The sequence below is a fragment of the Phyllostomus hastatus genome, unplaced genomic scaffold (genome assembly GCF_019186645.2).
Source record: "Phyllostomus hastatus isolate PE091 unplaced genomic scaffold, TTU_PhHast_1.1 phas_scaffold_78, whole genome shotgun sequence".
Taxonomy (NCBI): Eukaryota; Metazoa; Chordata; class Mammalia; order Chiroptera; family Phyllostomidae; genus Phyllostomus; species Phyllostomus hastatus.
The window spans coordinates 3651492-3672421 of record NW_025334041.1 but is presented as its reverse complement, the minus strand read 5'-3'; the positions used below and the strand labels follow the sequence as shown (position 1 = coordinate 3672421).

At 56.2% G+C, this 20930-nt stretch overlaps 1 protein-coding gene across 3 annotated transcripts in view; it reads right to left on the bottom strand.

The window, feature by feature from the left end:
• Positions 1-20930, bottom strand: part of DOCK4 (dedicator of cytokinesis 4) — a 277427-nt gene that overhangs the window by 18737 nt on the left and 237760 nt on the right. For 2 of the 3 annotated variants that reach the window (XM_045827550.1, XM_045827552.1), the window contains exons 33-41: positions 20557-20583; positions 20317-20412; positions 19465-19525; positions 15551-15644; positions 9577-9725; positions 9138-9224; positions 7126-7230; positions 3516-3657; positions 2006-2172 (exon numbers count right to left, since the gene is read on the bottom strand). In XM_045827550.1, the coding sequence (XP_045683506.1) occupies positions 2006-2172; positions 3516-3657; positions 7126-7230; positions 9138-9224; positions 9577-9725; positions 15551-15644; positions 19465-19525; positions 20317-20412; positions 20557-20583 (928 nt within the window). The remainder of the gene's footprint in view (positions 1-2005; positions 2173-3515; positions 3658-7125; positions 7231-9137; positions 9225-9576; positions 9726-15550; positions 15645-19464; positions 19526-20316; positions 20413-20556; positions 20584-20930) is intronic. The other variant, XM_045827551.1, reaches the window with a different exon arrangement.

The following is a 20930-nucleotide window of genomic DNA, read 5'->3' as shown; positions in this document are numbered from 1 at the left end:
AAGAGCTGACGTACCTATGCCTCCTTCCTCTCATGTAAACACGGTCCGTTCCCAGGGGAGTAACAAACTGTGTGACATTCCCGGAACAGTGCCATTGACTCGGCAGCAGCAGCACAAACAAAAATGGAAGGACTTCCGTGAGCCAGCCAAGGTGTGCTGACATGGCAGGGGGCATCCCCGTGACGGGGGCTGGACGTGTCCTGGTCCTGGTGGTGACGGGGGTCAGCCCGTACATACGGGCTCAGGACACAGGGAAAGGGCGGCTGCAGGTGCTGGGAGAGGACGGAGGGGCAGCTGGCGTGCACGCCAGCCGGGCGAGGCTGGGCAGCCCTTCTCAGAGCAGGTGACAGCGAGTGAGCGGAATTGGGAGAGGAGGTGGCAGTTTGTCGGGCGGGGGCAGCGGTGGGGGAGGCGCAGCAGGGGCAGCAGGCACAGAGAGGGGACCAGACTGGGGAAAGGCACGGGGAGACCTGCAGGGAGAAGCGGGGAGCCCCAGAGAGAAATGGGGGGGGCCCACAGAGAGGCGGGGCGCTGCTGCAGCTGAGGCAGAGGTGGGTGAGTGGTTGTGATGCCGAGGCTCTGGGGGCTGTGCGCCCAGGGAGGAGGAGCCACACTGATGATGATGATGATGATGATGATGATGATGATATGATTTAGGGGTCGGCTCTATCACCAGGGAAACGTTTAGGGTGATGATGAGGAGGAAAGGTGGGAGAAAGAGCAGTGGAGAAGGTGCAGGCTCTGGGGCCGGGTCCCCGGCCGTCCGAGCGGCAGTCCGGGCAAGTCCAGGGCCTGACTCGCGTGCAGTGCGACTGTTCGCTGGAGGCTCCTGCCGTGGAACTATTCCACGAGCTCCCCATCTTCAAGTGGGTTGGAGGGCGGAAGGGAAATGCGTGTCCCAAAGGAGCGGGAAGTCGTCGCAGCTCTTTGCAGCAGCACCCCGGGGCCCCTCCTCCGCCGGCTCCCCTGGCCCCACCCCAAGGGCTGGTCTCCGTCCAGTCCCGTCACAGCTCTGCGAGACCGCCCGTCCCAGCCGCCCCTTTCTGCCTCTGGGCTGTGACTAATCCCCAGGTCACCCAGGCACAGGTGACAGGGCGACCCGGCAGGAGACAACCCTTGGGACAGTGTTCGGTTTCAGCGCGAGTACAGACTCGCGGGGAAGGAGCAGCCTGGCCCAGGAGCCCTCGGGGATACAGCGGCTTTGCCTGCTCTGTTGGAGGGCAGACTACAGACGACCTGGGGCCTGTCTGGGCTCACCGCGCCCCCACTGTCAGCACGAGGACCGAGCAGACGATAATTCATCTCCGCAGTGACCTTGCCCCCTGACCCCCAGTGGGGCTCCGAGAGGTCCCAGCCCTCCCTGGCCGAGGGAGCCCCGACTCGGCAGGCGTCCTGGAACCTCTGAGAACAGAGGGCGCCGCACGGGCCAAGGGTCTAGGGTTGGCTGCTGGCCTGGGCCCGCTCGGAAACCCTGACGGCATGGCACGCCCTGCTGACAAGCAACAGCAGCAGAGGGCAGGGCAGGGCAGTGCAGGGTGCCGCCCCCCCCAGCTGTCCCTGCCATCTGCCCACTGAGCTCTGCCCGGAAGTCCTCTCTGCTCAGCATCCTTTACTCGTCGCCCTGGACTGCACCTGAGAACACCTGTCCTGGGCCTCCCACGGCTGGCTCGCAGAGAATGAGTGAGAGGACTGAGCTCGACCGGGAGAGGTCAAAGACTGCGTGGGGCCCGCGGCCACGGGACCTGCGGCAGGAAGCAGACGCCAGGACTGGCTCTCAGACGCACCGGGTTAGAATCCCTGGGCTGGGGGCCAGGACTCGTCCCGGTCAGTGAGCGCCCCGTGCACTCTGGCGCCCGGCAGAGCTCAGCACCACCGGATGCAGTGATTCCCGTGCCTTCCCAGTTCTCTTGCCCGACTGTACTCCGAGTCCACACGCAGTGAGGGTCTGAACCCAGTGCGCTCCCAGCCCCCAGCCCGGAGGGGTAACAGCATGCCGCTGCCGTACCTTGAACTCGTTCTCCTTGTCTTTGGCTCCTCTGTGAAAGGGGCGGTCGTAGCGGAACTTCCAGATGTGGTTCACCCTGTAGAAGCTTTTGATGTTGTCCGGGACGCCCTCTCGCTGCAGCACCTCCTGGCTCTCCGGGATGGGGGTCACGGCGTAGATCTGCAGGTCTGGGAGGGTGGGGTCAAGGAGGAAACCCGACATTCCGACGGCCGGCTGCCGCTGAGCAGGGTGGGGCGGAGAGGAGGGGCTGGGCAATAGCCTGCCACTGGTTCTGCTCTGACTCGAAGCAATTTAAAACATTCCCAAGAAAGTGCCCAGACCTCTGTTCACACCAATCACTCCTCCAACGACAGGCCTTGAGTTAGCTTTAGGTAGGCGATTCTAAAAATATATCAGTTTAAAATTTCTATGACCCATGAATTTATCACTGATTTTCTTTGGCGGGGGAGGAGAATGGGTGGGGATTGTTTGGGTCGTGGGTGCTCGGGATTGCATGAGTTCTAACCCCTGCACCTTATCTTCAGTCATTGTAGGGGATGCACTTGTCTTTGCCCTCTGCGTGCCCCTTTTTACATGTATCCGTGTAACACTGTATCAGTGCCCGCGACTGGGACCAAAGGCGGAGCCAGCCCCAGGGTGACGGACACCTCCCTGCGCGAGGCTCCCAGTTGCAGCTGGGATTCCCGCCTTTGAGCTCCCCACTCTCCCGGGCCTTGTGCCGAGAAGCAGAGGTTCAGTTGTAGCTGGTATTTTAAAAACTACAGGTATTATAATTGCCTCTTTACCTCCTCTTCGCATTCCGAGAAGGATGGCAAAGTAGTTTTCTCTATGCACAACAATTACTGGCCACTGTTGCATTTTAGGTTCTACTCTGGAACAGTGCCCACAGTTACCAGGGGTCTTTAGGGTCTTTGAGACCCACCCACCGCTTCAGGAAGAGACGGGGGATTCAGAAAGTCCCGGCTGGGGGAACGGCCTTTGTCTCTGACGCCTACGTGACCTCAGCTGAGTGGCTCCTGTTTGCACCACGGGAGGGTCAGCTGCAGAGCAATCACACAAGGCTGCCCAGGATGCTGTGGCCAAGAGCCCCCAAAGATCCTGGGGGACCTCTTTCCAGGCCTCCCTCATTCCAAAATAAAAATGTCAAGGGGAAAGGGGGTGAACCATACGTTCCCGTAAACATAAGGCTGTGATTTCCTTGAACTGAAGCCGTTTCCATAGGGTACGGCAGAAAGAAATGTCTCTAAGGGAAATCACTAAAAAGAGCTCTGAAAGCAGAGCTGAAGATACAGAAAAGTTTTCATGAAAAGGAAAAAAAAAAAACTGAACGGATCTTCAGGAGATTCCTCTTCAACTGACATCATGATCATAAAGAGAACAAGTGTGCTCAGGAGGGGCTGAGCTGGAAGGAGCTGACGGGAAACGGGGAGAAAGAGACCCAGCCGCGACGGCCCCCCGCCCCCTCCCCCTGCCGCGGGGACGCGCATGCTCCCCGGGGCGGGTCGGATACACTGCGCCTCCGCCTGGAAGATGGTCTCGTCGGGCTGGTTGGCGTGCTGCATGGCGATGGCGTGCGGGAACTCGGTGAGCATGCGCTGCTGGAAGGCCTCCAGCCGCTCGTAGTCGTGCCCGCGGCACACGAACTCCTTGTTCTGCGGGCGGAAGGGAAACGGACAAGCTGAGCGGATGGACGCACGCGCGGACACAGCGGGCAGACTGACAGCTGCCGGCGGGGAGCGGGGCGACGGGGCTGGGTGGTGAGAAAGGTGACGAAATTAAGCAAAAAAAAAATAAAAAACCTCACAGACACCGACAGCAGTGTGGTGGCCAGCAGAGGGAAGGGGGTGGGGGAGGTGGCAGAGGGGGAAGGGGGGACACGCGGCGACGGAAGGAGACTGGACTTGGGGTGGTGAACACACAACAAGGGTGATGGGTTACAGAACTGTACACCTGAAACCTGCATCATTTTATGAGCCCCCGTCACCCCGATAAACGCAATGAAGGGTAAAAACAGCCAGGTGCATGAGCCGAGTGCATGAGCTGCAGAGAAGCCAGAAGCTACGGCGGCTCTGGCAGTGAGTGAGCCCGTGGCTCCCCGCCCCTGGAACGGCCTGAGAAACGTGCCCAAACACGAGAAATGCAGGTTGGCGCCCGTGAGCTTCGCTCCCTGGACTTTCAGTAACCCCAGCAGCACGGCCCCACCCTCCCCAGTTCACCTGCCTGGGGAGGCAGAGAGGGTCCTCGCTTCTCAAGACCGGGCGCTCATGCCCCTCCCCTCATTCACCGCACTCAGGCCAAAGATTTGTTCTGCGAACGGGATATCAGGTTTCTCCCAGGATGCGGAGGAAAAGCTGTGTGCACCGTCTCTAAAGACGCACTGCACGGGGCCCTCTCGGAGGAGCTGCCAAGCTCAGCGGTCCTGGGTGCCGGAGAAAGGCAGGCGGAGTCCGCTGGGGCTCCAGCTCCCGAGCGAAGGTTTAGGCTGTTCAAAATGCTGGACATCTATTTGCGTTTTGTCTTGTTCTACAGTCAATGTGCCTCCCGTGGGTCAGGACTGTCTGGCACCAGGTAAGAAGGGGCAAGGTCGTCCTGGAGGTAGACTGGGCAGCAGGAAAGGTGGGCCGATTCCAAAGAGCACCCTCGTGACTGGGGTAGTGACTGGGGTAGACCTGAGGGCGCTCTCACAGGTGAATGATGGTGCCATTAGAACTGCTGGGCAGTCTCTGACCGGGCACTCTGCCCCTGTCTTATTTAACCCCCAAAGGAAATGCATACTCTTAGGGGGGATTTAAGTAGCACAGGGCGTCACTGAGCAGTGACTCAGCCCCCCAATCCTTGCCCCTGGTCACTCTCCCCAGAGAAATTATTCTTCAGATTCACACACTGCCAGGTAAGAGCACATTCTCCACGAGGGTAAAAAAAAAAAGCTACTCAGATCCTTCAATGTTTTAGTCTGTCTGAGCTTTAAAAATTACCTTGAAATTGGACAAACAACGAGAGGAAAATTTAGCGTTGATGTTTGTTTTTGAATTGAACAATAGACTAGAATCTAGCCTAGGGATTCCGAAGGGTGCAGTGCCTTTAAAAACCAATAGAGGGCGACCCTTCTCCTTCATTTGGAAAGAAATGCCATTTATAGCCAGAAAGGCTGTTTTTAAAAGCCTGATGATGTAGAGGTTGGTTTATTCTAATAGACTTTTTAAACAAAATTTATTTTATTAAATGCTAATTCCCTTTAAAATTATGGCTCTTCAATGACTTTGGTTCTTTTAACTTTATACTTTTAATTCATGTCAATTGCATATGCTAAGTGGCCATCTAGGGCACCTTACAGAGCGCTCGCTCGTTGAACTTGAACTTGGCCAGGACGCATTATGACTTCTGAGAGTCCCTTCCGCCATAAACATGCTAGAGATCTACTGCACGGCTGCTCTGGTATAAAGACATGCATGCATATAACCACAGTAACTGATGTATAACACAATAGAAAATATAAAACTTTTTAAACCTCAACGTTCACTTTTTTCTTCTGATTCTTTAGAAGAAATTAAAAACAGATTTGTGGACCATCTGAAAACACCTTGTCTAACCACTGCCTACTGTGCATGACGGACCAGCGAGCCCTGAGTCTAGCACGGAAGGAAACATGATCTCTTACTTCGCACGACCCTGAGCTACCAGGAAGTGGGTCTGCTGTAGCGGGGTCCCCCGTGAACCCTCCTGGAGGTCACCCACGGGGGCCTCGGGCCCCCGTGCTGCTCACGGCCCTAGCATGCCCCCGGGGTCTCTCAGAGCCTGGTCCCGGCCAGGGCACCATGCAGGGGTGCCGGCCACAGCCCAGGCCCGCAGCGGCCCGCTCCCAGGACTCAGCCTTGGCCCCTGTTCCTGCTCCAGAAGGGAGCTTCCCCCCGTCCTCTGGCCACCCGTCTTCAGGGTTAGCTTTGGGACCACCCCAACATCGCGTCTCAACCCAACACGGAGATTTCACCCGTGTCCCTGTGGCACAGGTCAAACCCAAACACACGGTCACTGCAGCCGGTGAAAGGTGGGGCCAGCCTGTCGTTTGACGTCTGTTCCACGTGACGCTGGAGTGAGCCTGGGTCTGGTGTTCGGGTACTTTAGAATATGATAGTGTACACTTGCCCGAGCCCGAAAGAAACCAGTTGGTTCAGGGGCACAGGATCCTAAGCCCCGTGAGCTCCCGGGCACCAACACCTCCCACCTGAAAGGCCGGTGACTGTTTTCTGAGTGACCATGAACTTGGGTCAGCGTTCTCCTCCCCCTGGCCTCCCGGCACCCCCCACCTACATCTACTCCCGCGTGCTGAGGGCAGAGCAGGGTTTGGGGACGCACAAATACCACCTTTGTGCTGCACGTTGAGATTTAAAGTTCGTAATGAAGTCACTCGATTTAAAGAACCATCCCAGGCTTGTCTCCCTGGTTGCTTGGGGAGGTGCATCTCCTCTCCCGACCAAAGCTTCCACAGAGCTTAGACGCTGCCCATCGGTGTGTCCGGCAAGCCCCGAGCACACGAGACACTACTCGGCACGACGTGAATAAACGGGACAGCGGAGCCGGGCACTTGACTGCCCGGCAGGGACCCTGGAGCACCTGGAAACTCCCCTTCTGCAGAGCGAGTTCATGCCGGCAGTCCGCGGGCTCCCTGTGCTGGGTGACGCGTACCCTGCCACAAAGGCGTCACGGTGCCCACACTGCTCTTCCCCCGGACCTGCAGGCAGGCCTCCACGGGACATGGGATCGCCACGTGGTCCACGGTGCGGGACCCCCACCCCCAGCTGGCCTGCCCTTTCCTCTGATGCTGCCTCTGAGGAAGAGTGACCAGCAGTCACGCCAGAGAAACGACTCTAGTGACCAAAGATTGCTCATCCATTCGGCAAAGTTCGAGACTTGGGGAGGAAAATCAAAAGGTTGTTGGGTGTCTTGGGAAATTATTCAGAACGGGGCCCTCCCGGTAAGTGTGGGGTCTGCAGGCTAAGACGGGAGGAGGGCATCTCCTGCCGTTCTGGTGTCTGAGAGGGTAAATGCCACGAGCGTCTCCGCCGTCCGGACCGGGACACCTGCTGGGAGCGTGACAGCCAATTACACAGCACATTACTCACTCTTAAGAAAAACGGGAATTTCTTCCCATAAAATCCGACTCTGAAGAACTCTGGCTCGAGCCGCTGCTGGTCCATGATTTTGTCGTACAGAGAGGCCTCCATCACCTGTAGGGGAGACACTCGGCTCAGCCCTCCCACTCAGCCCCAAGGAGGGCAGCAGAGGGCGTCTCGTCCCAGGAGAGGAGGCCCCGTTCTGGTTCTCGGGGGGCTCACGGGCCCCGGCTGTGAAGGGTCGGGTGCATTCTTCCGTGTTCTTGCTGGAGAACATGATTTCTGTGCACACCGTCCACGGGGGAAATGTTCTCCTCCCAACTGAGCAACGTCGGTGTGAAGTGTGAGAAGCAGCAGCCCTTTCGGGAGGAGTCTCAGGCCAGGTGAGCGCCCCTGTGGGGGTCTGCCTGTCCTCGGACCGGCCACGCAGGGCAGGGGCAGTGCTCACTGGCTCGGGATGGGCGGGGAGAAACTGAGCAGCCACCCCGGGGGGCGGCCCACGGCGCCCAGTGCGGTCTGAGCTGGGCGTCTGAAGTGCGTCTCTGGCGATGGGGAACTTGAAATCGCAGGACGCATATGGCTCCCACTGCTGGTACTGCTGTCGCCAGGGTTCCAGAGAAGGCTCCTACCGCACCTGAACTCCGCCCCCGCCCCCGCCCCCAGGCACGGCACCTGGAAGAGCAGGTGGCCCGCAGCGCGAAGCCCCAACGACTCTGTAAAAATCTCAGTGATGGCGGCACCCACGGGCTCTCCCAGGAAACACTGCAGCCTCCCTCTCTCACGGGCCGGGATGCCAAGGGCAGCAAGAGACGGTTTCACGGGAAACCGCAGGGCCTGCGGGAGCCAGGGTGACTGACAAGAGCCTCAAGGGGCGTGTCCTCGCCGACGCCCCGCCCACGGGAAGTACTGCCAGTGACCTGGGCCCGCTCCAGCCCCCTGAATGAGTTACAGGGGGGGCAGGGGGTGACACGGGCCTTACAGGTTAGGGATAGCATCTCTCCAGTGGCTACCGCGGAGTCACAAGGCAACATCACTGCCTCTTTGCTTTACAGGTAAACACTGGTGACCCTGTTTTAGAAACCTGGAGGAACTCAAGGACATGATGACCAACGTTCGCGACTCCAAAGAGCACGGACTCGGAGAGCCCGCGGGACTGGGCTGGGCCTGCGAGAGGGGGAGGAGGGGACCCTGGCCTCACGGACACCGGACTTTAAGCTCGGGCCCTCGGGCGGGCCCTGGTTCAGGCTCGGCCAACACAAATACACTTCTGAAGCTGAAGGCAGCCGGCGCCTGCAGAAGTGAGCCCCCAAACGTTTAAAAACGGGTCTGTTAGCCGTTTCTACTATTTTGCTGCTCAGACCACGGCACGAAGAATAATAAATTGTTACACAGGTTTGTGTCCAAGGGGGAAGCTGTTCCAACAGTGTGGGGATTTTCCTCGACAAACTAGAAGTATCGATCCTGGCTTTGACTGTGTATTTCTGATGGGGTGTTCAGCCTCCACCCGCGATTTTTAACCGGGGGCCACAAGAACGTTTAAAACACGCAACACCTGGCCAGTTCGTCAGAGGCACTGGCCGCGTGTCCCTTAGGCTGTCAGTTAAAAAAGCGACAACGGCCGGTACAACAATAGCCGTCTGGTGTGAATGAATCAAAATCATACCTTTTTTTTTTTGTCAGATAGGCAAAAAGTATATTTTTGGTGAGCCGGGGAGTTTTAGCAATGAGTTCCCGTGTGCCGCAAGATGAAGAAGGTTGAAAACCGCCAGCGAGGGGGCGGGGGGGTAAGGGCCAGCTCACTCTTCGCATCCCCGTGGAAAGCACCGCGCAGAGCCTTTGGTTGCTTCTCGGTCTGGCAGCCAAGCGCCCCCGAGCAGAGGCTCGTCTTCACGAAGCTTCCTCCCTACCCCATGGGACCTGCCCGGCCCCCCCCCACCACCCCCGCAGTGTCCATTTCCCACTGGGACGCCGTGCGCCACCCCCCATGCCGCGCGAGGAGCACGCCCCCGCAGGCGCCTCACCCGCATCCTGCTCAGGTTTCTGTAGTCGTAGAAGCTCTCGTACTGCTCCGCGATCTTCCGGCAGAGGATGATGCCGTTCTCCCAGCACTGCGGGCCACGGGGACACGAGTTAGCGATCCCCTCCCCGCCCCCCACGTTGCGCACCCCCACCCCGAGGTCGGACAGGGCTGCAGTCCGGTCACGGGGCTCCCTTCCCCACCCCCACAACCTGGCTCCACGAGGACCCCTGCCACGCCGGGCAGGAAGACAGCACGGAACCCAGGAACCCACGTGGACACCAGGAGGCTGGAGATGAGGATCCCCACCCCCTGCAGACCTGCTCGGTGGGAATGCCCAGGAAGGGCCCGGGGAATCTGCACTTTGATGGCCGCTTGGGTGTCCCTGAGGCACGCCGGCACCCGAAGGCCCCGCCGGGGGAGGTGCCACGGCGGGCACTCACCTTGCCCCGGTCGAAGTTCTGGATGATGGCCAGGTGCAGCTGCTCCTTGCGCTGCCACTCGGTCTGCATGGGGTAGCTGAGGAACTCGCGCAGCGGCCGGTCCGACCACTCCAGCAGCTCGTCGTACAGCAGCAGCGTGTAGGCGGCCTCTGCAGGGAAAGGGGGCCACGGTCCACACGGGGCCCCGCCCCCGGCCGCCCCCGCAGCGCGCTGCTCCCTGACAACCCGGAGAGGGCCGGTTCTCCGTGCTCCGTGAGACTGAGGAAGGATGCCGGGGCTACGGGCCGCCGCGGCAGAGCCGATGGCGCCTTCCCGGGGAGAGGGGACCCTCGGGGGTTTGCATCCAATCGTCTGGCCCCTTGTAGTCCCTTCATTCACTCTCTGCCTCTCTCTCCTTCCGTTCTTCCTCCTTTTCACAAGGCCCAGACGCAAGCGTCATCACAAAAATGTCGAGGGACGTGTGTTGCAGGGACGCGCGCCTCTGTGGGCTGGGGAAGTTGACGGTGAGTGCCTCCAGGTGGGACTACGGGCGTGTTCCCGAGGGCCCGTGTGGGAAAGCAAAGATGGTAGCTAAATGCTCCTGGGTGGTCCCAGGCTGCAAGACTGGGGCACAGTGGGGGGTGGGGGGGAGTCCGGGTGCAGGCAGGGTGCAGGAGGGGCGAAGGGGCCGGAGGGCAGCAGAGGGCACAGGAGAAACCCAGAATCTCCAGGGATAAACGCCGAGTTAGAAAGCACACACATGTTCGGCGGGGTGTGTGTGTGTGTGTGTGTGTGTGTGTAAACAGACCGTGGTAAGTGTGGGCACCAGGTAGCCCCAGCAGGCCACCAGAGCCGGCCGGCCGATGACTGGCGGCAGCATGGGGAAGGTGCGAAGACAACTCACACCTCTGTGAGGATTTCATTTGGCAAAATGATGATGGCTGCCTGGGGCAAACAGTTTTTGTAAAAAAAAAAAAAAAAGAAATCATACAATTTTTCATGAACTGAAACATAGCTCTGAGGCATGGACACCAGAGCAGAAGACGGAGGAAGATTTTGAACTTATTAGCAAGTGGCAAGTGTTTTGTTGTGATGTGCTGTGTGTTTTTTCTGTATCTTTAGTAGATGATATTATGTATTAAAGATGGAAAAATGAATCGCCTCCAAAATTTCCAGCAGATACTCTTTTAAAGAGCGTTCACAGTTTGAACACGAGGCATCACCGCACGTGGGAGCGTGGGCACCTCACTCCATCACGGGGAGGACCGTGCCATGAGGCCACCACTAGACGAAGGACGTGGTAACGCAGCGGGGACTGAGGGGGCTGGGAGAGCAATCCCTGCTGCAAACGGCTGCAGAGGGCCGTGCCCTTCAGCAGGACCCTACGAGGACAGAAGAGTTTCCCCATCAATCTCACTTCCTCCGAGGACGCACAGGAAGGAGAACAGGAGCGAGATGAATAAAACGTCCTGCGGGGAAAGGACTTGTTTCTCGGGACTCTGGGAACAGAGAGGCTGCAAACAAACAGAAGAAGGAAGACTTCCCAAGTGCGAGGAGCTGGATGCGGACTGGGCTTGGGGAACCGAAACAGAACTGCCATGTGTCTAGAAGAGCTTCTCTTATGTGTCCTCAGCTGCTTCTCTCATTTCTTTTTTCTTTTCTAATGAACTTTAAATAAAACAAGCCTGCCAGGTTTTTTTTTCCCCCCACTGATATAAAAGGTAGGTTTGGGGTCAAAGGGCAGGGGGGACTGGAATAACTATAATAACATAAATGATAAAAAAAAGTTTTAAGTTAAAAGCAATGCATTTATTCAAATCTCATATTGCCAGGCACTATTCTAAGAACTAACAAGACTGAAGAGAATAAATTGTCTCTATCCTCAGGGAATTCACCCTTGAACTAGAGATGAAGCCGTTTTCCTGTCTACCCACCTACCCACCTACCCACGCTCGTGCACATCCAGGCTTTACATAACTATTGACAAAAACGCTATGACACCTCCAGGCCTTACATAACTATTAATGAAAACGACATGAGGGTGCTGCAATCGAAACCTGGAACATGGCCATAGGGAAAGACTGGGAGACAGCCGCTCAGCGCAGGAGAAACGGCGGCGGCGGGAGAGGGCAGGCGGAGTCCCAGGAGGGCGCAGGCTGCACGGACCACCGCAGGGGGTGGGGGGAGCTGGCCCCGGAAGGGGGGAAAAGAGGAAGGCCGTGCCAGTGGGCAGATGAGGCTGCAGAGACAGGGGCTGGTTCCATTAGGACCGGCCTAGAACAGAGAACTGGGGCTTTCTTTTGTCAGAAGACACACACTGGCAATGGAGTTGCCGGTTACAGCGAGAGACGAGGCTGGCAAAACTTTCTCGAAACACAGACGGACAGCAGCACAGGCCTGCAGACCATATGGTGTCTGCTGGAGCCACTCAGCTCTGCCGCGGTGGCACGAAAGCGGCCACAGACAATGTGACTCTAAGTGGGCCTGGCTGGCTTCTAGCGACACATTCTTTCCCAAATCTGGCGCCTGGTCCAGCTGGTGGAAGGTGGTTGGCATTGCTCTCGGGAGTAATTTTGGCGATCGAGAAAAAGCAGTCCAGCTGAGGGATGGGAAAGGCTCATTTAAGGAAAGAAGTAGGAACCATGGAAGGAAACTATTTTGAGAGATTTTTTTAGGCCACACCAACACCACCTCACGGACGACGACGTGAGGGGGGTGAGGAACAGGAAGGGCCAAGATGGGCTCAGGTCTCCCCACGCAGCAGGGACAGGTGCTCTCGGTGGACAGGGGGGACCAGCCGCTGGAGGCGCCCGGAAATTCCGGGAACATGGGCGCCACTTCAGAAAGGACCCCCGTGCCCTCGGAAAGGCGAGGGAGTGGCCACAAACTCAGGTGTCCCCCGGAAGGACGGTGTAACAAGAGATCGAGATGGGCCGTCCCCGGGCCCAGTGCCGGGGTTCCGGTAAGGCGCAGCACGCACACTCCACCCCGTTTCCCCGGCGACTGCCGTGGAAAAACCCTCCACGGAACACAGAGCAACCCCTGAAGGAGTCAGACATACCGGCTGGCCAAAAAGTTCATCTATTTTTTCCATACGATGGCTCTAGGAGTGCTTAGCTGTCTTTAACTTCATTTGAAACAATTTTGTTAGACTGTGTTGTAACAGCGGTCATCCCAGTGTGAATTTTTAAAAAAGCTGACCACAATGGGTCCATTTTTGCCCAGCCACTTTAATACTGAAGATGGAAGAGGATATGTAGCATGTGTGGCTTATTGTGCTTTATTATTTCAGGGAAGGTGAACACACACCTGAAAAACAAAAGGGATCTGTGCAGTGTACGGAGAAGGTGCTGCGACTGATCGGACGTGTGAAAAGTGCTTTGCAAAGTTTCTTGGTCCTGTTGACATTTTGGCCAAGTAATTCTTTGCCGTGGGGCTGTCTGATGCATTGGAAGGGGTTTAGCAGCACCCCTGGCCTCTGCCCACGAGAAGCCAATTCCCACTGGAATTTAGCTATTCCCACTGGAAATAGCTAAAATACTCAAAATACCCAAATCAATAAAGTTATTGGTGAAATATGAAAAATGTGTCTCTTATTTTATGGAAAATAAAAACCACATGGACTTTTGGGCCGACCCAGTAAATCAGAGCAGGAAGATCAGTCTCCGATGGCCACAGAGTGGACAGTGGCCTGGGTTTATTTGCTGCCTCTCGTCTCCCGGCGTGGCCTGCCCTGCCCCCCGGAACCGCGCTGGAAGACAACAGGACGCCCTCCCAGGAGAGCCCCGCCAAGGGAGGACAGCGAAGAGGACAGTGACGAGGACCGTCTGCGGGTGGAGCCCATGGGCTCCTCCGGGCCGCTCCGTGTCCCGGGATCAACACTGCAGACAAGCAGTGGGGACAATGGGGACGGTCATAAATGGCAGTGGTGGCTTCCACAGGCTCCCGGGCGTCACAGCTCGGCCCCCAGGCAGACCCAGCGCAGGGGGTGCCTCCCCGTGCGGAGAGCATCAAGTCTGGGCTCTGAGTGTTCTGGCTCTGATCGAGTCAGACAGGAGGCGAGGAGCCCGTGAGGACCGGAGAGCGAGGGGGATGCAGACACAAGGGAGCTGGAGGGGTGGGGGTGGGGCCTTTAACTTCCCGTGGGTGACGTCACGGGCTCGTCCCCCAGCTGCACAAGGGCAGGCAAGACCAGACTCAACGAAAGATGGTTTTGAGAAATAACTATGGTACAGGTGCCTGTCTAGGTCCCAGACTCCCCCTGGGCGACGACCTCATGCTGGAGAGACGAGAACAGTGCTGCAACGGCTTTGGAGACTAAACCAACTTTGGGGGGGTCCCCATTTTCAGAAGATGGTTCAGGGCGTGAGGTTTGAAACAAACTGGACTGTTGGCTAAACTTAAAAAAAAAAAGGTGAACATTCTCCAGGAGATTTTAATCAAAATCCAGAGTCTCACAAGATAATATTAAAGAATGTTCAGGATACAATTCAAAATGATTTGATAGTCAAAGAAACAGGAAAAACAAACAAATCTCAAAGGGAAAAGGCAATTAACAGATGCTAACCACAAGATGACTCAGATGCTGGAACGACAGACAAATAATATGAAGCAGCTATTATGACCACGTCCCATGGATTAAAAGTGGACGCTTTTTTTTCCCCCCCGCAAGGAAATGGAAGCCACGAGAGCCCGATGAAGAGTTTACAGCTGAATAACACGGTGGTAAACGGAGGTGGACATTTCTCTGGAAGGGCCCCCCGCTCACGGCACTGACCCAGGGGAGTCGGCGGCCTTGGAAATGGGCCAACAGGAATCATCCGATCTGAACGACGGAACACACAGAAATGGAAAAAAAACAATGAACAGAGCCCCAGGAAGTCATGGAACGACACCAAAAGGCCTACCCTCCCTTCACCGGAGTCCCGGGGGGGAGGGGAGAGACGGGTGCAGAAAAGTATTCGAGCCAACAGGCCCCGAAAGCGTCCTGGAGTCGGTGAAGGAAGCTAGCTTCTCCATCCAAGGAGTTCTGCACCCCCAAGAGGACAAACACGTAAAGGAAACCGTGCCCTTTAAGTCGTAACCCAACTGCTGAAAACCAAAGATCAGATCTTGGAAGTAGCAGAGTACAGGTCACAGGCCAGGGCCCGAGTTAACGACGGCAGATCCCATCGGAAACCGCCGTAGAGGCCAGCACAGCACCGGGGGCGACGACACTTGCCCGCGCGCTGAAGCGAAAGCACAGCCCGCCCGGAGCGCCGTCTCCGGCAAACGTGCCCCCCCTCCCCCCCCCCGGAGGGTGAGGGGGAAACACAGACACTCTCAGGCGAAGCGAACTAAGAGTTCTTCCCCACTGGATCGGTGTCAAAGACCTCTAGGTTGAGTGAAAGTGGTGACAGGGAACCTGGGAACTCCCTAAACAGAGAAAGAACAGTAGAAAATACCTAAGTAACTAATTTTGTCTTGATATTTTTATCCTTGACTGTTGAAAGCAAAAACTGTGACACTCTCTGGCGGGGACTTCGATGCCTGTAAACGCAACGCACACGGCGGCCACCACACAAGGCAGGGAGGGTCGAAGGGCCGGCCCCCACGGCTGCTGCCCCCACATTCACCGCGAGGTGGTAAAACACGAACTCTCGGCAGACTGTGAGAAGTTAGGTACGCATCTTGTAACCCCCAAAGCAGCCTTTAAAAAACTATGCAGAGAGATGTAGTAATATATATAATATATATAAAAATTAAAATGAAGTACAAAATGATCCGATTAAAAATAAATTTCAATTTTTAAAAAAATAGGTGGTTCCTCACCTGATACAGGGGTTGGAAACAGAGAACAAGAGACGGATGCATTACACAAGAAGCAAACTTCAGCTTAGAGGAGACATGCCTGCGCCCCCGGCCCTGACGCCAGGGAGCGGAGGGTGTGTCTTGGCGAGCACCTGGAGGCCAGCCCCGCCCCCACCCCCCGCCCTGCGCCAGAAGACGGGGTTACCTGTGAAGTTCTGCGCTTTGAGGTGCAGGTCGTAGAGTTTGTGGATGTAGCGTATGTACATCTCTTCCTTGTTCAGCTCGGTCTTGTAGAAGTTCTGGAAAAAGAAAGTACAATGTGGAGAGTTCCTCCGCAGTCAGGCCTGCGTGTATCTTGCTGTTACTCTGCGGAAGCTTCATCAAAGAGAAAGGATACTTTTTTTCGTACAAATGTCTCTAAAAGCAAGAAGTCAGGAGGCCTGGGGACATGGTTCTGATTCAACACTGCCTGGGTTCGCTCTGACCCAACGGTCGCTGGACGCGCAGGGAGCTTTCACAGGTGTTACCACTGCTAACTAATGTTTCTTTCGTGACTTTCTATTCTTTTTCGTTAAACTGTCAATAGGCAATCAGCCTATGGGAAAATATGTAAAAGAGCAACCTGCTTCTTAAACTTAATTGGTGATTTCGAGGGCGTTTCTTTCAAGTTTCAAACACATGTTTACATCGAGGAAAAATAAGACATAAAAGCAAGGATGAATAAAAAAAAACAATGTGAACGCATTTGTTCCCCAAAGAATGCTGTGAAAGAGGGGAAATGAAAAAACCCTTCACTGACACGGTGTCGTCTGGGATTTTCCCCTTGCGCTGGAGTTTAAGTATTTCTACTTTATGTACAAAGCATAAAGGGATTAACAACAACATATTTTGTTTCGAATTATCATTAGAGAGGCAAGCTTATTGAAAATACTGTATTTATTCATAAAGAAAAGTATCTGGGTCTTACTGAACTTCACTAACGCATGGTGATGTCATCAAACTCAACTTGGACTTCACCTGGGCGTGTGACCTCGGCATTCAAAGGCACATCAGCAGCCCCTGCCTCCAGCCCCACACCACATTAGACATACTTCAGCCCTCCCCGGACGGAGTCCACAGAGGAGCAAGCGGGCATACAGCTGGGTTCCAGCAAGAGCACGGCGCCGCGCAACTCCAGTGGGCACTTTCGGGAGTGGAGCACGGCGGGGGGGGCGTGGGGGAGGGCTCCCGCCCTGCCTGCTGCTGTCACTCTGACTGGGGCCACTTTGTATGAAGGGAGGACCATGGCGGGAGATCAATCTGAGGACCTGACCGAGTGACAGGCTTTTCCAAGGGGCAAAGGCCACAAATCCTGCAAGGTTTTGAAGCCAATTAGCTAGCGGGGGCTTTGGGGAGGGACTAAATTAGCCAATGCGGCTCCTTAAATTGTACTTGAGCTTGAAGCCTGAGCACTCTGCATACTGGTGCTCTGAGCACGTCTATCAGGGTCCTTTCTGGACACCGCCTCCTAGGAGCCCACTCCTCAGACGCTTCCAACCTTGAGACCCTGACATGCAGTCGAATGTAAAAATGATTTTTTTCCAACTTATACTCTCCCCCTCCCCCTTTTCCTCTTGTGTTCTATAGACCTGGGCGTTCTTTAAACAGCTCAGTAACAAATGCTCTGCACAGCTCTCATTATAATCCAGATCATTTTAATTAGCAAGAACCGCTGTACCGTAAACACAAATCTAACAACCCACGGCAGGTTTTTACGCAATTAAAGGATGGTGTGCTCTGATAGCTTCCTGGGAAGGCACAGCCCTCTTTGAAAACAAAGTAAGGGATCCCTTTGTAAGTGAACAATTCTGAGAGAGAGAGAGAGAGAATGAGAGCGAGAACTCTCATCACACGTGAGAATATTTCACGTAGTCTGGGAAAACTTGCGACACAGAACAAAACAACAACGACATTCCTCGCACGAGCCATGTCCAAGATCATGCGCGTTCACCGATTTGACACTCCAGCTGAACTCTGAGGGTGCACAGAAAGCCAGGGCCCTCCCGAAGTCCAGCTGGAGCTGACCCCCCAACAGTGGGGAGGACCCCTGGCAGGAAGCGAGCGGTTGCAGGGGAGAACCGAACTGCTGTGAGGAAACACCAAGAAGCCGCCAGATGGGGCGGAAGCGGGAAAGATCAGCTTCGGTGTTACGTATCTGCTTCTTGAATCAGACGTGTTCGTGTGCTGGTGGAAATGAGAACAGCTTTCCAAATGGTAACATTTTCTAGAAGAACTATTCTCAGCCACTGCAAGCTAACTGGATAGATTCTTTGTGGCCACTGATCTTATTAAGCATTTGTTCCTTCCTTCGGGGAGATGAGAATAAACACATTTGGGGCAGAGTATTAATTCCTTCGTCTGAGGAAGCAATCCTTGTGCTATTCCGCTTGAGGCAATGAACTTGGGGAAATGGACCTGTACCTGTTTCCCTCCAGGCAGCAGGCACTGCGAGAGAAGGTGGAGGCAACAGGGAAAAACTCTTTTGGAAAACGGTGCAGCTTTCCTGTGACATTATTCATGAGCCTTTGCCTGGCGCTGGGGCAGAGCCAGGAGTCAGGAGACACACAGAGAAGAACCTTAAAGCTGGGCTTCCCTCCCCACACATGCAAGCAGGGAGCTGGGGCTCAGGATGCGGACTGGAGTGAGAGCTTGGGGGTGAAAAAAAACCCCGGGGAAACGCAGACAGGAGGTTTACAAGTGGGAACAAACTTAGTCAAGTTCGAGGTTAGAGACTCACATGGAGAGGGGAGGGAAGTGGACTGACCCAGCGAGCCTGGCCCGACGACCCGACCCGAGGCTGCCGCCGAGACCACTGGCAGGTTATGGGAGACCGTGCGTGGCGAGGTGCGGCCCGCGGGAGGGTGCGCGGGCCTCGCTGTTCTTAGAGGCTGGTGTCGGAGGTGGAGGTGTAACAATTAACTCTGAGAGGCGGAGGAGGAGGAGGAGGAGGCGGCAGCGGTGGGTGTGGGGAAGAACAGGGCAAGAGCTCAGAGATGAAGGCAGTGCGGTGAGAATAGGGCAGGGAAACGGAGCTGGCCGGGGTACAGAAGGGGGCGCTGAGAGCCGTGAAGGGGGGCCGTGCCCCCGGGGGATACACAGAACCTGACGCGGCCCCGCACGACCCACCGAAGCCGCTGAGGGAGGCCGGCAGCATGGGGGGGGGGGGCCCGAACAGGCTGAGCCCGGGCGGACACCGGACAGTCAGCGCGGGAAAATCACATACTGGGACTCGACGGCGACGTCCCATTCCCTCTGCGACCCGAGCCCGGGAGAGCGCGAGGCTCACAGGTCTGCAAACGGAAGCAGCCGCAGGCTCCTGCCTTCCAGATCTGGTTACGGGAAGTCACCCCGGCACCAACTCACGTGTGTGAGCACTGACAAAGGGTGTGTGTGCGAGTGCGCGGCCATCGCTGTGCCCCACGGCGAGCGCCTCGCTCAGTTTAACCCCTAGTTGTGAGACGTGTAAGCACGGACGCAGCTTTCCCAGGGCGGGTCTGGGGGAGCCTGCTAGCCTCACATAGTATTTCCTCTGACCCTCAAAACTAGCTCCTTTGGGTCGTAAAATATATAGGATCGTCCTACGTCTAGTCCAAACCTTATCTAGTAGCGGCCTAGCAGGGTTAAGGTACAAGGAAGCCGGAGAGTAAAAATCAGTGTGTTTACCAGAAAGCTGCCAGTCCCGAAAGAAGAGATCACTGACATGTACTAATTAAGGGTGAAAAGAAAAGCACAGAGTTCTCCCTGGGGGCGCTGTGCTCGTTGCCAGAGAGCGGCAGAGGCTGGGGAGTGCAGGGCCCGGCCACAGGAGCACGAGGGCGCGGGGGCGGGGGGGGGGGGGGCCATGGGGGCTGCTGGGACCCTGGGGGAATCGGCAGTGCGAGGGGCAGATCACTTTCTGGGATTTAATTCAACCTGAAGCTCGCTGGGCTTCTTTTAGGCGTACTTGTAAACTCGTCTAAGAAACGACCAGGTGAAAACTCACTGTGGACAGAAACCACACAAAATGCACTATTTCTGTAAAAACAAAACAAAACACAGTGTTAGGCTACAGGGGGGAGGGGCGGGCAGTGGGTTACTAACCAGAAGGCTAACTGTGCAGCCAATCTTCTTGCCGTCCACCTCCCCCATTTTCATGCAGTCCCTGAAAACAGAAAGCAACAGTCAGAACTCAGAACTCCCTGCCTAGGGCCGAGCTCAGAGGGTACTTTTAGGGAAATAAGAGGCAGGTGGCCGCTCAGATTAAGGCTGAGCAGCTGGAGGAACTTCCCAGGGCTGCAGGATCCCAGGTGGGGAGGGGGCTGACCCCCAAGCACCCACTGCTGCGGAGAAGTTCCCCTCCAGGGGGAGGCGCCCCCTCCGCGAGGCCGGGGCTCCGGGAGGAGAAGTGAAGGGGTGTAATCACACAGTGCACCTCCCGTGTGGGCGAGAAGGGGCGGGTAAGCCGGGCTGTCAACAATGGGGACGGGGGGCCTTGTTCTCAGAGTGAGACAAAAACACCACACATCGAAGTGGGCCAAACTGCTTGAACAGTTTAGATCATTTAAACATCTAAAAAATGATGGCTATAAAAAGCAGCACGATGGTGCAATTCTCTGTTCCACTGTCTTCACCCTAAAACTGATGGATCTACTTACTGGCTTGGCTCGCACAGCCAAGTCCAGATAAGAAACCAACAAAAACCCCTTTGACAATGGGACCTGAGAACCCCCTCCACCCGCCGAGACTTTGAAAGAACTGCTGACCCACACGAGACAGAAAGAAAGGGGGGAAACCCCACATAAACACTGTGCCAGCGAGTTCCAAGCCCATGATCTCCGTGCACCCGGCCCCCTTGCCCCCGTGTGCGGAGACGCACGTGTGCGTGAGGGCCACCACGCCCCGGGCGGCCTCCCCGGGGCGCAGCACACCAGGAACCCGCGGCACGTGGCTTACCTGTAATCCAGCAACCTCTCCATCAGCCGGGTCACGGTGGCGATTAACGAAACCCCACTTTCCCGCCATGTTTCCCGCTCGATTTTCTTCAGCAGACTGGGAGAGAGAGAGCCCGGGGCATTTTTAACGTTTATTTTTATCAGTCGCCATGACAACCATTTTACTTTCCTCAGCACCTTACATGTCTTAGCAACCACCGCCACGTCGTACAAGGAGCACAATTTGCAAACAGCGTCTTACCTAGGGTAGGGACCAAAGAGTGGAATTCTAATCCGGGAAGCATTGACAAAGCAAATGGATGTTCAGATTATCCAAGGCATCAAGTACGAGCACATGCACAGAATCACATTTCCCAAGACAGACGAGCACGCCTCACAGCCCGCAGACACTCCTCTCCCGGCTCCTCTGCAGTGGGAGCAGGCTCGCGCCCCACCCCGTCGGGCACCCTCTCGGCCAGCCCAGCCAGACCGGCGGCACCTGCGAGTCTGTTCTCCTACCTCTCGGTGGAATGCATCCTCATCCGAGCAACCCCACCGCACGGCACGGCAGTGCCACAGGAAGGTCCCAGTGCAGACGGCGTGACGCGTGGCGTCTCCTGGCTCACTGAGCATTTG